This window comes from Marmota marmota, unplaced genomic scaffold (assembly GCF_001458135.2).
Source record: "Marmota marmota marmota unplaced genomic scaffold, marMar, whole genome shotgun sequence".
Lineage (NCBI taxonomy): Eukaryota > Metazoa > Chordata > Mammalia > Rodentia > Sciuridae > Marmota > Marmota marmota.
This window is the reverse complement of record NW_026000241.1, coordinates 170,752-187,393: the sequence shown is the minus strand read 5'-3', so window position 1 is coordinate 187,393 and position 16,642 is coordinate 170,752. Positions and strand designations below refer to the sequence as shown.

At 39.3% G+C, this 16,642-nt stretch overlaps 1 protein-coding gene across 9 annotated transcripts in view; it reads left to right on the top strand.

Annotated features, from left to right (window-relative positions):
* Positions 1-15,082, top strand: part of LOC107145155 (zinc finger protein 426-like) — a 25,727-nt gene extending 10,645 nt beyond the window's left edge. For 2 of the 9 annotated variants that reach the window (XM_048795255.1, XM_048795256.1), the window contains exons 3-9: positions 3,483-3,640; positions 5,533-5,661; positions 6,181-6,269; positions 6,872-6,998; positions 7,707-7,787; positions 9,125-9,210; positions 9,804-15,082. In XM_048795255.1, the coding sequence (XP_048651212.1) occupies positions 5,535-5,661; positions 6,181-6,269; positions 6,872-6,998; positions 7,707-7,787; positions 9,125-9,210; positions 9,804-11,192 (1,899 nt within the window). In that variant the 5' untranslated portion in view covers positions 3,483-3,640; positions 5,533-5,534 and the 3' untranslated portion in view covers positions 11,193-15,082. The remainder of the gene's footprint in view (positions 1-3,482; positions 3,641-5,532; positions 5,662-6,180; positions 6,270-6,871; positions 6,999-7,706; positions 7,788-9,124; positions 9,211-9,803) is intronic. The other 7 variants (XM_048795251.1, XM_048795257.1, XM_015488967.2 and 4 more) reach the window with 6 other exon arrangements.
* Positions 15,083-16,642: the final 1,560 nt, after the last annotated feature.

Genomic DNA, 16,642 nt, shown 5'->3' with positions numbered 1-16,642 from the left:
ATTGTTGAGGCTTTTGTTTGTTTGGGCTTTTTTTTTTTTGGACCCTCTTATCAGAGTCTTATTGGTGATTGAATAAAGCAGGTTCAAAGGTGGTATTTGTTTAAAAAAAGGACATTCTGTTGTTTGCAACAACATGAATGAACCTGAAGGATGTTATGTTAAGAGAAATAAACCAGGCACAGAAATGCATATACATCATGATCTCCTTGTATACCTAAGCTAAAAAAAATTGAGCTCATAGAAGTAGCAAAGGGATAAAGAGGGGGCTGTTGTCCAGAGGATATAAAATTTCAGTTGGAATTAGAAAGATCAAAAGATCTCTTATATACCTGGTGACTATTAGTTAATAACATGTTATATCCTTGAAAATTGCTAAAGATTTTAAGTGTTCTCATCACAAAATGAATATATATTTCAAAACAACATTGTATACTATAGTTTGTTGATTAAAAGTAAACAAATTGCATTCCGCTGTCATATATAAATTAGAAAAAAAAAAGTAAACAAAGTGCTCCCCCGCCCATGCCCAAGGCCCTGGGTTCAATCCCTAGCACCACACACCAAAAAAAGTAAGCAAATTATGAAAAGTAAAAATTAACTGCAAATAAAGTGATTTCACAGTAGGTTATGGACATCTTTACATAGTTTGGGGTGTGTGTAATTATTATAGGGCTTTCAAAGAGACCAAGGTTAGTCTACTAAGAAGTCAAAGGAGAAAATACTTCCCTGGGAAGTGAGGTTTAGAGTATCCTGGGGTTAAGAGGGTGACTGTCATTTGCCCCCATTCCACATTTCATACTCTTCCCTGATTGTTTTGTAAATCTTAAAACTTCATATTTTTCTGATGCTTCAGTATTTCTCATCCAAGGCCACCAGATGTGCCAGTGTGGTAAGGCTGGCCTCTGCCACAAATTCTTATTATACCCTCTAACTGTGAACTCCTGACATTCAAAGGCACCAATGGAATCCCTTTACTACTTTTGCTTAATTACCCCACTCAGACTTCTAGTAAACCCCCCCACCCCATAGGTTGTCACCCTCTTACAGCTGCTCACCTGCTTGGTTCAACCTGCTTTCCCTTGTAGTCCCCTGCTTGACTTGCTGTGCTTTCCTCTCTAGAACCTGTGAATATAATAAATCTTTAATATTATGTGCTTCTCTGAATGTAATTTCTTGGCCATGTTGGAGTAATCTCCCCTGTTTTTAACACACTGATTAATGCCCTAATTTTCACATAAGAAATTAGGTGAGGTTGATATTGATGTTGTAACCCCCCCCACACACACACACTAGGGTTTGAACCCAGGTGTGTGCTTTACCATTGAGCCTCATTCCTAGCCCTTTTTATTTTGAGACAGGGTCTCACTAAGTTCGAGACTAGCTTCAAACTTGTAATCCTCCTGCCTCAGCCTCTGTAGTTGCTGGGATTATGGGTATGCACCAGTGTTGTAACTTAATCCATTCGCATAAATTTTTTTGTTTAATTTTTGACAATAACAGCCCCTGTGGTGACGAAAACATTTTTTTTTTCCTATGAGAACTATCATAGAAGCTCTTTGGTTCTTAGTTCTTAAATTGAGCTGCAGTTCTGAGCTTTTCACTTTCTGCACAAGCACATTCAGAAGACACAGTCCTTTTAGTGATTATTACTGCTATACTGGTTACAATGCACTATTCATTTGGCCTTCCAAGACAAGTGTTAGAGTTGGTACTTTATCAACCACAGGTACCATCTTGGTTAATATGGTTCAGCTGAATGTGTTTCCTATTGGTAAGGAGCTCAGTTCTTTTATGGCTCAAAGACTGGGTGAGTGAATGGACTGGAAGGGAATGATTGTGGGCATATTGTAGGCACTGTACTTGGATCTAGATCCCCTTTCTCCCATATTGGGGATTGAGCCCAAGGGTTCTCTATCCTCACCTCTTTTTTTATTATTTTTTATTTTGAGGCAGGGTCATACTAAGTTGCAAGAGGTGCCTTGAACTTTGGGTTCTCCTGTCTCAGCCTCCTAAATAGTTGGGATTATAGGTGTGAGCCACCCCACCGATCTAGACATGTGACTTACCATATGTCGATTTAGCATTTGAAACATCTCTTGTGTAGAGTAAGACCTATAGGGTTTTTATTAGGGTGAATTTGGTTCATGAGTCATGAACTGTGAATTCTTCAGGGGGTTGTCATTTAAATTTCATTCTGCAGATCACTATTTAGGCTGTTGTTCTATTTGATTTATTGAAGATTTTTTGTTGTTGTTTTTTCTGGGAACTGGGGAAGTAAACCCAGGGTCACTTTATCTTGAAGCTACGTCCCCATCCCTTTAATTTTTTATTTAGACAGTGCCTTGCTAATTGCTGAAGCTGGACTTGAACATGCAAACCTCAGCTTCCTGAGTTACTGGGATTACAGAATTTTCCCACCACATCTGGCTTTTTTTTAAGAGCTAATCTTTTAGCTAGGCACAGTGGTGCATACTTTCTAATCCCAGCGCTCTGAGACTGAGACAGGAGAATCACATGTTTAAGGCCAGGCTCGGCATTTAGTGAGCAATCCTGTCTCAAAATTTTTAAAAAATCAGAAGATCTGGGGATGTAGCTCAGTGGTAGAGTATATTTAATTCTCAGTACTGCCAAAAAGAAAAAGAAAAAAAAAGGAACTCTTTAAAATGATGTTACAAGGTAATGTAAGAAACATGAAGGAAGTGTAAGGAAGAAATTAATAAAAATTAAAGCAAGGACTGGGTATATAGTTCATTGGTAGAATGATTGCATCTTGTATACAAGGCCCTGAGTTCAATCCCCAGCACCACAAAAAAAAAAAAAAAGAACTGATGCAAAAAAAAATTGACTGTCTTTTCTCACCCGATGAATACTATGGAAAGGTATTCTTTGAGAAGATCCATAAAGTAGACAAGTGTTGGTGGTTTGGCATTCACCTTTTACTGATGTGGGGGAAGAGGGCAGATTTCTTCATTTTGAGAATTTTTTCAACCAAGATGCTGATGAAGCTCATCAGTACTGGAAATGTGTTCTGAATTTCTTATAAAATCCTTGATAATTCTAATCTTGTTGGGTCAAAGGTGAAGTAGTTAATGTTTATTTCCCTCTTTTGCTATCATCTTGCCCCAGAACCAGTTCACAGTATCTGTGCTTTCTAGCCAGGCACAGTGGTGCATGCTTGTATAGCTGGGGAAGCTGAGGCAGGAGGATCATAAGTTTTGAGGCCAGCCTCAGCAACTTAGCAAGGCCCTTGGCAACTCAGCAAGACCCTGTCTCAAAATAAAAAATAAAAACTGCTGGGATGTGGTCAGTGGTAAATTGACCCTGGATTAAATTCCTACTTAAAAAAAAAAAAAAGTAATTGTGCTTTCTGTGTGTATGCATGTACAGGACACTGTTTTCTCAGCTGCTTGTTTTTTTTTTCCCCCCATAGCACTTATGATTAATATCTCAGTTATTTTGTTATTGTTTTTATTATCCTATAGAACTTTGGATCTTTAAGGACAGGACATTTCCTGTGTATCCCTGCTCTGGTTATGCCTACCACAGAAATAGGACTTCCTGATTATTTGGTGAAAGAATGAAAGAGTAAGACAGACCTGAGATAAACTTCTAGTAGCCACAGTAAACAAAGTAGAAACAGGTAAGGTTTTTTGTAATAATATATTTTATTTTGTCCCACATATTGAAAATTATTTCAGCATGTCATCAATAAAAAAAATTGATAATTACATTCTTTTTCTCATACTAAATCTTCATAATTCACTGGACCCTAAAGTTTGATTGTACTTATTTTGTGTTTATATCTCACAAAATTAATACAGAGGGGTAGCAGTGGGAGGAAGGGAAAGAGAACGTACCTGCTTGGCTTTCCTCCACACACTTGTACCCGGTAGCTGTGCTTTCTGCCACCAACCTGGGCATGCTGCTTCCGGTCCCCCAGAGTCTATTTTGCCCTACTGCTGGCTGCACAAAATAGATGTCTCCTACCAGTGCTGCTGCTGGGTGTGGTGCTGGTGGCAGCTGTGGCATGGCTAGCAGCGGGCATGTGTACCTGTGAGACTGCCTCCTGTTGTGAAGGAGTTGGTTGCAGTTGGCTGCCAGCTGGTGGGTAGAGTGACTTGAGAAGGAAGACTATTTTCTATTACCTGCCAAATCAGTGTGCATTGTGGGCCAGGATGGCATGGCAGAGCTGGGGATTCGGCCCTGTTTGTGTGGAGCTGGAGGGGCCCCAAAGCCATTGCCTGAGACTGCATAGCTTGGAGCTCAAGGATGAAGGTGTGTCCTACTGTGCCCCTAGTGCCTAGGTCAGCATTGCTGACTCTACCTGGTACCAGGTGGGCAGTGCCTGCTTGTGCTCGTCACAGACTGGTGGTTACAGGGATAGCTCCAGTCACTAGTGCCACCATTACCTGCTGCTTTATGAAGAGGCTGTGGATGATGATCCCTTGTTCTCCGGTTCTTGCAGGTGTCTACTATCTCCTAGCCAGCCATCATTCATTTGACCTACCCCCATCCAGAGTGAGAGAGATGGCCTCCATTCTCCTGTCTTCCCTCCCCAGTTCCTCCTTTCTCTCTGTTTTTAATCTCATGCCCATCCTACAAGAAGGCCATTTCCTGTTCTCAAACTAGTATTTCTAAAACGAGAATAAACTTGCTTTATTTTTTAAAAAAGCGGGGAAAAAAGGTATGCCTGTAATCCCAACATTTTAGGGGGCTAAGGCAGAAGGCTTGCCAGTTTGAGGCCAGCATAGCAGCTTATCAAGGCCCTAAATAGTGAGACCCTGTCTCACAAAATAAAAGGGGTTGAGGATGTGACTCAGCAGTCAGTGACCTGGGTTCAGTCCCTGGTACCAAGAAAAAGCAGATTCAGGAACTGGGGATGTAGAGTACATGCTTAGCATGTGCAAAACAGGGTTCAGTTCCCATTGCATGCATATACACACAAATAGATTCAGATATCCAAGTTATTCCAAACATATTTGAGAATTTTCAGGTAGCTAAATCGTGTTCATTTTTTTATTCTGATTTTAATTTATTAAGCAAAATTATTTAGTCATACTAGATCCTTAAGAAGTGGTCAATAACACTTGGGGTTAGTACTACTGAATTATACTGTATAGTTACAAGACTACCTTCTGGTCATGTGGAGAGTAGTAAGAATCATAGGAGATCAGGCTTTTAGGATAAGCAGCAGCATCCAAGTCCTGTTTGACAACTTCCAAACTGGATGATACTAGCCTAATTATAAGTGTTGTCTGAATTGTAGGTTTCTTCAGTATTAAGTATGGTAATGGTAGGATGATTATGATAATTATCTGAACTTATATATAGAAAGGTATTAGAGCAACCTCTGACAAATACCAGTCTTGTCAGTATTTGTGTAATTGTACTTGTTATTGAATACTCCATTTTTAGTGGCTTTCACATATGTTAACTGTAGAGAGAACACTAATGTATGATGTTTAATGACTGATGTTTGATGTTGATTAATGATTGATATGAATGGGACTCCACATAACCCTGTATGAAAAGGAATGGAGATTGCTTCTGTCCACTTAGATTCATACGCTGCCCTAAAGTGGTCTTGGCATCAGGGAAGGGAGCATTCAGGCACATTTCACCATCAGCATCCCAGGATGGCAGCCATTGATTTGTCCCATGGTAAGTCCTTGTTGATGCTCTTTTTCATACTCTGTTTTAGGTCTCCCCTGCAGAATATAGAGTCCAGTGGATGGTGCTTCAGCAGTCATGCTGCTGATTCATTTAGGAAGAAGTGAAGTGGGACATAGAATGTTGTCTCATAATTCATCTCCCTGGTGTTTATGCTTTGGGAAGAGGTGCTGCATAATCTTCATGAGTTCTACCACCATGGGAAAATAGAGTTATATGTTTTCAGGGCTCAAGTTTTTTTTGTTTTTTGTTTTTTTGTTTTTTAACCTATAAAATGAGATCATTACCCTTTCCCCAGTGGGCAGCATGGCTCAGAATTGGCTTCCTGGGCTCTAGGTGAGACATGTCATGGCTATTGTGGCATTTCATGGTAATGTTGTATATTTATGTGGTTTTTGAGTGTTTAAGATTATGAGGGAATTTCCATGTAGGATGGAATGACTTTATAGCATGTGAATATAGGAATTATGGGCAACTCTGGGTTCTGATGCCATCTTTCTTTTCCATTAGGCCTTCTTTCCACGGAACCAGTCTGCTTTTATGAAGAAAAGACAAACGTAGAAAGAATGGTGACTGACTACCAGGCAAATTATTACCAGGTAAAAAGAAAGGGTGTCCTTCCACAAAGTGGAATACTTCTGTGCATTAAAGACATTGCCTTTTAGAGAGACTTTATTTTAATGGAAATACAGCCCCATTTAAGGACTGAGTCCTCATTTGAATTTCCTCAGGGAGTGGAAGCCTCAGATTGGTGAGGTGTTACCTTGAAAATCATCCCAGTATTTCAGTAATTACTTTGATCCTCATGATGCCCACTGCATGTTTCTCATTTTGCTGAGTGCTCTGACAGATGGTGAGGCAGATTAGTGTCCTTTTTTCAAATAATTTATTCATTAGCATTTATCTGCAGTGTGCTCAGGAGTGTGTTACAGTAGAGACAGGTAGGACAAAAGCTCCTAAACTAGGTGTGCTGAGATTAATTCACGTTTAACAAATGATGTTCAAGGCATATATAATGGTAGGTGGTTAACAGTGAGTGAGTTTAGATAGAGAGAGGCGTTCCTAGGGCCATTGAACACTGGGGATGGAATATGGGAGACCTCAGAACCATATATAGGTATTAAGCCCCCTTTCCTAATTCTCCAGTGAACATTGGTGGAAGTGTTAATTGGCTCAAACCAGCATGTGTGTAATGGTTTAGGATTCAGTGACCTTTGATGATGTGGCTGTGGAGTTCACCCTAGAGGAGTGGACTTTACTGGACACAACTCAGAGAAACCTATACAAAGATGTGATGCTGGAGAACTTTGAGAACCTGACCTCAGTAGGTAAGGCTGTCATTATTCCTTGTAATTTGATATGGAACAGATGTATTTCATATGCTTATTATTGTCTTGCAGAATTGACTGTTAATTCTGACTATAGTGGGAAATAACACATAGTTCCTGATATAATACATTTTAATCTACTGTGGCCATTCTTAAAATGTCATCAACACCATGACCTCACTAAGCCTGTTAGGAATATACACTTTCCTTCCACAACTTTGAAATAACTATATTGGATACTTAGTTTGAGGCTTGGTTGTCTGTTTTGAGAAGCACTCCAGATCAATCTAATGCACAGTAATGTTTGAGAACCAGTGGGAAGAGTTGCTGTCCCATGAGAACAAATATCCTTTTGTTAGATTTGCTTTATTTTCTACTTGAAGATAAGTCTTAGTGTTTGTAAATGTGTATGTCAGCTTTCATTTGACTATCAGAGTTTAGAGATACCCAATCTTTTGGGGGCACAGAAATGGAGAGACATGCCTTTTTCTTTTTTCTTTTTTTCTTTTTGGTGCTTGGAATGAAAATAAGGGCCTTGCACATGCTAAGCACATGCTGTATCAATAAGCTATACATTCAACCCATATTTTTCCATTTTACCCATTTTGAAATAATTGCTTTCATTAGAACTATAATTCTTTAGTCATAAGAAGGATTGTCATCTCTTGCATGAGCCTCTTCCATTCATGCATCTTTCCACCTGCACAGGATATCAGTTCTTCATACCTAGTCTGATCTCCTCGTTAAAAGAAGAACAGTTGAGGACAATGGAAAGTGAAGTTCTTCAATGTGAGTAAGAAGAACTCAGTTTAATGAGGAATTTTTTTCCCTAGTTCTGAGGATTGATCTCAGAGGCACTTTACCTTTTAGCTACACCCCACCCCTTTTTTATTTGAGACAGTTGATCTTCCTGCCTCGGTGTCCCAAGTATCTGGCATTATAGGCGTGTGCTACCTCACCCAGCAATATGGGAAGTTTTTTTTTTGTTGTTCTTTTTTTATTTTTTTGGTACTAGGGATTGAACCCAAGGGCAACTCTACCACTGAGCTGGATCCCCAGTCCTTTTTATTTTTTATTTTGAGACAGGATCTCAGTAAATTGGCCAGATTTGTCCCCAAATTGTGATCTTCCTGCCTCAGCCTCCAAGTAGCAGGGATTATAGGTATGTGCTATACATATGAGAAAAAATTAGTTTGCTTTTTGTGTTTGGGATTGAACCCAGGGGTGCTTTAATACTGATAAAGTAAACAAGGAATATTTGTTATTTCCCACCTTCAGAAAAGATTGGGAATTTCTTTATAAAGAACCAGTACAAATGAGAGATATTGAGAGAAATAATTTGCATCCAGAGGGAGGAATTCCTTTGGAGAGAGAATCTAAATACCATGAAGCTCTCAAAAAAGCACATTTCTGAATATATAACCGGATAACTTGATAACTTGGTTTAAACAATTTTAGGGAAATATGTCCCCAGCCCTTTTTATCTTTTAAGAAGGGTCTTGTCTTGTTATGTTGCTTACAGTATTGCTAAGTTTCTGAGACTAGCCTTGAACCTGTGATCCTCCTGCCTCAGTCTTCTGAGACACTGGGATTACAGGTGTGCACCCCCATGCCTGGCTAATATGGGAAAACATTTAAAGGTGTACTTTATTTCTGAAGCTTGAAGCCATTTTCCTCAGAATTTGAGATCTTCCACTTCCTATAACCTATTACTTTCAATCTACTCAAACATTCCTATAATCTCACAAAATTACCTATTCTGTTCCCTCTTTTAAGTTTATTGTTTCAGTATATGCTTTTCCTAGTTCTTACTTTCCTTTTCTGATAATCTTCACCTTAATTTTCACAGAATATGAAATAAGCCATATAAAATGTTGACCTTGTGTCCTTATTGCTGCTTTTTTTTTTTTTTTTTTGGCAGTGCCTGGGATGGAACACAAGGGGATATGCTTGCTAGCAAGCACTCCACCTCTGAGCCACGCTCAGCTCTATTGTCAAATTTTTAATATACTAAAAATCCTTAAATCTGATATTTAATTTGCAAACAAGGACAGTTGACCCCTCATCATTTTTAATTTCTACTACCATTTATTTCTTCAAACCCTTACATTTCTTTTGCTGTTTAGCTTCAGAATTGGAACTCCAACCTAGCACCAAAGGGTCAGAGCTTCAGAATGACTGTATGACACAAACTTCCATTGGGATACAAACGGTAAGATTAACAAGGGGTATTTGTTATTTCTCACTCTTAGAAAAGATTGGGAATTCCTTTATAGAGAACCAGTACAAATGAGATATATTTTTTTAAATATTTATTTTTTAGTTGTAGTTGTCAATGTCTCTACTTTTTCATTTATTTTTTTATGTGGTGCTGAGGATTGAACCCAGGGCCTTGCATGCGCTAGGCAAGCACTCTACCGCTGAGCCCCAGCCCCAGCCCCCAAATGAGAGATATTTGAGAGTAGTATATACCTAAGAGGAAGCAGTTCCTCTGGAGAGAGATTTTGAACATCATGAAGCTTGTTGCTTCAGAGCTTTCTCAAAAACACATTCCCAAATATGTAACTAGACAAATTGACATGTAGGTTTTAAACAATTTTATGGGAATATAGTCTTTTTACAGTTAGAGTCAGTGGCACAAGATTTTGATGAAAGGATCCATTATCCAATTTTTAGGAAATAAAGAGGTCAGGAAATCTGTGCATGAAATGGAAATTGTAAAAATTATAAAGACCATGGAAATGTCTGGGTAAAATTTATTTCACCTTTCTGAAATCCCTTAATCTTCATTCATGCATTCATCAGCAGGCAAGCCTCAGTGATGGAGGGACACTGTGTGACTATAAGCCATGTGGAGAAGTACCCATTGAACAGTCATGCCTTATGACAGATGTGAGAATGCAAAATCAAGGATACATTTCTGAGGGTAATGGGTATGGAGAAAACATCCTTACTCTACATAAACAAACCTCTACTGAACAGAACCTTTCTGAGTTGAATCAGTGTGAACAAGTCTTCAGCCTGACTCCAGATATGATGTACCAGGGAACTAGCATGACAGAGAAACCCTTTGAATACAGAGACAGTGGGGAAGCCTTCTTTAATCAATCATACCTTCAGGCAAATATGGGAACTCACAATGGAGGAAATCCGTATGAATGGGAGAAATATGGGAACGAACCTATTCATGCCACAGACCTTGATGTACATCTTCAAATTCTCAATGCAACAAAACCCTACAAATGGGAGGAATGTGGAAATGGCTTTCCGTGTTTTGTATGCCTTAATAATCCCATGGGAACCCACACTGGAAATAAACTCTGTGAATGCAAGGAATGTTGGAGAGCCTTTGCAGTTTCCTCACACCTAACTCAGTATGTAACAATTCATACAGGAGAGAAATCCAAAAAATGTGAGCAATGTGGGAAGTCCTTCACTACTTTTTCTCAACTTTCTGCACATATAAAAACCCATAATGGAGAAAAGTCCTTCCAATGTAGGGTGTGTGGCAAGTCCTTTAAAAATAACGCATACCTTAATGATCACAGTAGAATTCACACTGGAAGAAAATCATATAAATGTGTGGAATGTGGGAAAGCCTTTCTCCGGTGGTCAGGCCTGACTGAACACATACGAGTTCACACTGGAGAGAAACCTTATGAATGTAAGGAATGTGGGAAAACCTTCTCTAGATCTACTCAGCTTACTGAACATATAAGAACACACACTGGAATCAAACCCTATGTATGTAAGGAATGTGGGAAAGCCTTCACTCAGTATTCAGCCCTTGCTACACATGTACGAATTCACAGTGGAGAGAAGCCCTATGAATGTAAGGAATGTGGGAAAGCCTTCACTAGGACTTCAGGCTTGATTCATCATGTAAGAACTCACACTGGAGAGAAGCCTTTTGAATGCGTTCAGTGTGGGAAATCCTTCATTACTTCTTCTCATCGTACTAAACATTTGAAAATTCACAGTGGAGAAAAGCCCTTTGTGTGTGATATATGTGAGAAAGCTTTTATATATTCCACATCCCTTAACATTCACATGCGAACCCATACTGGAGAGAAACCCTACATATGTAAGCAATGTGGAAAAGCATTTGCTGTTTCCTCACGACTAAACAAACACACAAAAATTCACACTGGGAAGAAGGCCTATGAATGTAAAGGTATGGGTGTTACTATTTAGCCCATCTGTTGTGACCTTTAAAGTTGACAGTGACACCAAAGATCATCAGATTAGTCTTAATTGCCTTGTATGGGTTGTAATGGTTCAGATTATCCTTAGATGCCATCCTGATAGTATGAAATAAGATATGTTGATCCCCTGGAACTTTTTTTTCTTTTAGTAATGTTTGGGATCAACCACAGGGTTGATGTACCATTGAGCTACATCCCTGGCCCCTTCCCTGTTGCCCATTCACAGATACCTGAGTCTGAGCACTTGTGGATCTTAGGTGAGGTCAGTATTGCAGGTTGGCCTCATCCTGGTGCTTGGACTCATAGTTACTGTAGCATTAATACATGCTATATGAGATAAATGAAGATTTGGTTCTTATCCCTTGTTGATAAGTGGCTGCCAGTGTGGCTTATTCATGTGAAAATTCACCAGACTCCAAGATGATATAGGACACAGGTGAATTCTTGAAAGACACTCCTCCAAGCATATCCTCTAATCCCACTGATCTCCCACTGAGCATGCCAAGAAGGAAACCATCCTTACCTGTTCTTAATGGCTAGTCAATATTCGTAGCTGATTATCCCTACATCCTCTTCTTATAAGATCTAAGAAATTTACTGCTTTGCCTGCTGGGTTCTTTGTAGATCCAAGCAGCAGTGTCTTTGCTAGTATAATCTAATTTCTGTTTCTGACTTCAGTTTTTGTTTGTTTGTTTTCCCATTACTGGGGATAAATACAGGGTCTTGCCCATGCTAGGCAAGCACCCTGACTGAGCTATATCCCCAGCGATTTTTTTTTTTTTAAATTTCATTTCAAGATAGGGTCGCACTAAATTTCCCAGACTAGCCTATAACTTATGATCCTCCTGCCTCAGCATCCAGAAGGGTTGAAATTATAGGCATGACCACCATGCCCAGCCAACCCATGATCTTTTTATCAAATAGTTGTTGAACAACATTTTTAGTAGAAGCTTTCTTAGTTTTTGTAGTATGTTTAGACTAAAAGTTTTCCAAATCTCCGAAGCTGTGGTTCCTTTTTGCTTAATATTCTTTCTTCAGTTCAGCTCTTATTTTTTGTTTGTTTTGTTTTTGTACTGGGGATTGGACCCAGAGGGGCTTCACCACTGTGCCACATCCCCAGCCCTTTTTATTTTTTTGAAATGGGGTCTTGCTGAGTTGTTTAGGGCCTCACTAAGTTGCTGAGGCTGGCCTTGAACTTGGCAATCCTTCTGCCTCAGCCTGCTGCATTGCTGGGATTATAGGTGTGCACTACTGTGCCCACCTCAGCTCTTACCTTTTGCATTTTAATAAAGGAGTCAGGAGGAACCAAGCTACTCCTTCAACATTTTAATTATAATTCTCAGACTTTCAATTGTAATACTTCCAGGTTCTACCTTCTGTGAAATGCTAGAATATAGTTCTACCAAGTTCTTTACCTCTGCCTTTCAAGGATTGCATTTTCTCCATTTTTTAATAATAGTTCATTGCCAAGTGACACTTCACCAGAATATCCTTTAATTTTTTTTTTTTCCTGGCATGTGCTTTAAAAAATTTTCAGCCCTGATACATTACTGAATTTCAAAGCTGCTTGCACATTTTTAGGCAAAACCCCACTTTCAGTTCCAAAATCTGTCATATTTAGCTTAGGCCACCATAACAAAATACCGTATATCAAGTGGCTTAAAAAGTGATTCTGTTTTGAATAAATAAACTGAAATGATACAGAAATTTATTTTCTCACATTTCTGAAGGCCAGAAGTCTGAGATCAGGAGTACCAACCAGCACAGTCAACTTCTGGTGAGGCCTCTGTTCCTGGCACGCAGTTGCCAGCCACCTCAATGTGTCTTCATGTGATGGAGACTAAGAACAAGGTCTCTCTGTCCTCTGATAAAATCATAGCCCTGTTGGATTTGTTCTCCACTCTTTTGACCTCACTTCAGTAAAGTCCTAAAGACCCCCACCTTAAAAGTCATATTGGGGTTTAAATTAAACATGAATTATTCGAAGTTGCCACTTTAGGGCACATAAACACATAGATTCATTTATTTGGTTTGTCACCAAGCAGTCATATCTGTAGAGAATGACTATTATTCTAGTTCAACTGTTATTTTTTTTTTTAATGAGTATGATCTCCAGCACAATACTGACCAAAAGTAATAAAAGCTGACCAAAAGTAATAAAAGCAGCATATTGTTCTTCAAAGTTCTGATGAGATGCTCTCCATTTTATTGACTTATTAGGTTTTACTTTTTACCCAGTCTGTGTATAAAGATTTCTCAATATTCCTTAGTTTGTGAGGCTGCATTTCTCTTGGATTTATTAATTGCCTTCCCTGCATCCTGTGATCATGTTCATTCACTGGTAAGACTCAAGTACCTAGAACTCCAATTGGCCTATAATGCCTAATAAGTACTTGAATGAGTGAATGAATGAAAGGACTCTCAAATGTGGTCATTTATTGATTTTTATTATTATTTATTTAAATTTTTTTTTTTAATATTTTGAGACAGTGTCTGGCCAAGTTGCTCAAGGCCTTGCTGAACTGCTAAAGTGTGTGGACTTGTAATCCTCCTGTCTCAGCCTCCCAGATCTCTGGGATTATAGGCATGAGCTACCATGCCTGGCTATTTTATTTTTTTAATCTTAACACTTTAAAACTTTTTTGTGCTGGTGATCAAACACAGGGCCTCACACATGCTAGGGAAGCAGTATACCACTGAGCTATACCCAGCTAGTGTTAACTTTGTGTTCTTAGATCCACTCAACTTGGACATAATGGATCATCTTTAAAGGTAACTTGCATTTACTAATGTTATAAAATATTCTCACAAATATATGTTTGAATAACAATGGCATGTGATTGTTCTGTAACAAAAAGCAGGGTATGTGCTTAGCATATGCAAGGCCCTGGGTTCATTCCCCAGTATTACCAAAATAATAATTCAAGAAAGACTTGAAAGATATTTTTATGTAGATTATGACAGTATCATACATTGCATTGGGGAATATTGCCATGTTTTCTAAATTCTTAACTTGGTGATTTATCCTGTTGCTTTATTCAGATCTAGAGTAATTATTACTGTTTTAGGTACCCTTTTTCTACAATGATTTTAAAGCATTTGGTCAATTTCTTTTATGCTTATAGGACAACTAGGGTTTCCAATCCCATCTTACATATTGTGAGTTAAAATTTTCTAGGCATGTTTTCATTTTCACTTGTGCAGCAAAAATTTGCGAGGTTTTTTTCTTATATTTTTAATGTTTACTGGTTGGGTAATTAAGTTTACTTTAGGTTTCTTGCATTCTGGAATGATTTCTTTGTGCATTTTTAACTTGTGTTAATCTTGGCAAATATTTAGTTTTGTGATTTCTTTCAAAAAATATTTGTTTTGAAAAAATCTAAACTTTCTCATGTTTTCTATTCAGTTCTTTTTTGATATTAATATGGCTATATCAGCCTGATTTTTTTTTTTTTTTCATTTCTAAGTCTCTCTGACCCTTTGTATATATTCTGTTTGTTTTTTGGTGCTGGGAATCAAACCTAGGGCCTCATGCATGCTAAGCACGTGCTCTACCTCTGAGCTACAGCCCAGCCCCAGAGGTGTCTTTATACTTTAGTAGCTGGAGTTAAAAAAAAAAAAAAAAAAAAAATCGAATACTTGAAAAATCCTAACAATCCTTTTCTTTTATCTCGAACATTTAGTCCATTATGTATAATATAATTAGTAATAAATTTGGAGTAATTTTTAGCATCTTGTTTTTTCTGTTTGTCCTTGTGCTTATCTGTATTTGTACTGGTATTTTTCATTGAGATTACTCTACTCTTGGTGTTTTAAATTTAGGTACTCCGTTACTTTTTAGTTGCTATCTAAACCATTAAATTCATTAAAAAATTTTAATTCTTTGTTAATGCTTTTTCTTTCTAACTAAATGGACCGGCCCATTTGCATTCATATTCCCATGACACACCTCCTGAGCTTCACACATGCAGAGACCCAGGAGTAGGTGCATCCTCACACAACCCATTAAACACATCTAAGTAGAAAAAAACAACAGGACCCTTGACCAAGACCCAGCACATCCTGTGACAGATTACAAACAACCACAAATTCTTTGAAGTTGCTCCCATCAGAAGACGGAGTGTTTCATTTTCCCTTTCATATGAACTGATCTTGTGACTTTGACCAATAGAAATCTGAACTGTGCAAGTTTGTCCTCAAGAGGCTTCTACTAATAATGGATTGTTATTTCCAGCTACTAAGTTTTGGGGATATTTGTAAATGTCAAGCAATAACCTACTGATAAATTGGTTCATGATATATATCAGGAGAGCCTTCAGAACCAGGCTCAGTCTTGAGAATTGTGTCATTAGTGATGGAGGAACTGGGTATCTCCTTGTAACCTCAGATGAGAAAAATCCTGATTCTAACTCAACTTCATAAGTTTAGGGGCCCAGGGCCCTCGCAGAAATTGGGGGCTTGAGGAACGGTTGATGGGAAAGCTGAAAAGTGGAATGCTATAAATTGTGAGAATGCTAAATTATTAGTGATTTTCAAAAGCACTGTCAGAACCCTTTAGCCTCTGCCATTCTTCCCTTTGACCCCTGAACCTGACTGGATGGACTGAAGGTGCAAGATTGTGTGGAAGCCCCCAGAATGGCTGTAATCAATAGTGATTCTAACACCATCCAGAGGCCCATAGTTGCTAGAGCTAGACTGCCATTCCATATTAAATTCCCTACCAAGCAAGGGCCCTCTAGAAACGTGGGCTGAAGCGGGAGGAAATCCGATGGGTCGTTTCGGGTGGGACAAGAACACCCCCATGGCCGCCTAGTCCCATTTCCGCCCTAGCCCCGCCCACACTCTACCCTCGGCCTTAGGTTCTGAGTGGGCGCGGGCCCCAGGCCCCATCCTCCCGCCCTGCGCGGCCGACTCCTGAGCTGCCGAGCACCGCAGACCCTGGCGGTGAGCGGAAGTGACGTCAGTGGTCCTGCGGTCTCTTCCGGCCGTGCTTTTGCAGGAGAGATTTTTTGCGTTCGCCTGAATGATGCGGATACGCGCTAAAGGGTGGGTTGCGGAACGGGTTTCGCCGGGGAGCCTCTGTATAGAGGCCGGGCGTGCTCTGCCCTCGTTCGCCGCGGCCATGAGCCAGGGCCCGAGCCCGAGCCCCCCCGCCTTTTTTTTTCTTTCTTTTTTTCCGGAAGGAAACGAACCTCCGCTGGGTTGCGCTGTGTCGGACCAGCGCTTCCGCGGCGTCTGGTGAGAACTAGGAAACGCGGTGGGACAGGGCCCTCTTTTTACTTTTACTTTTTTGACAGAAACTAACGTTTTAACTGAGGATTTGGTTGTTTGGTTGGACATTGTCTTACTAAGAGCAAATATTACTTCAATCAAGACATTTAAAATCACGTCATGAAATATCAAGTCTGTAAAAAAAAATAATCTCTTTTGTATCAATGT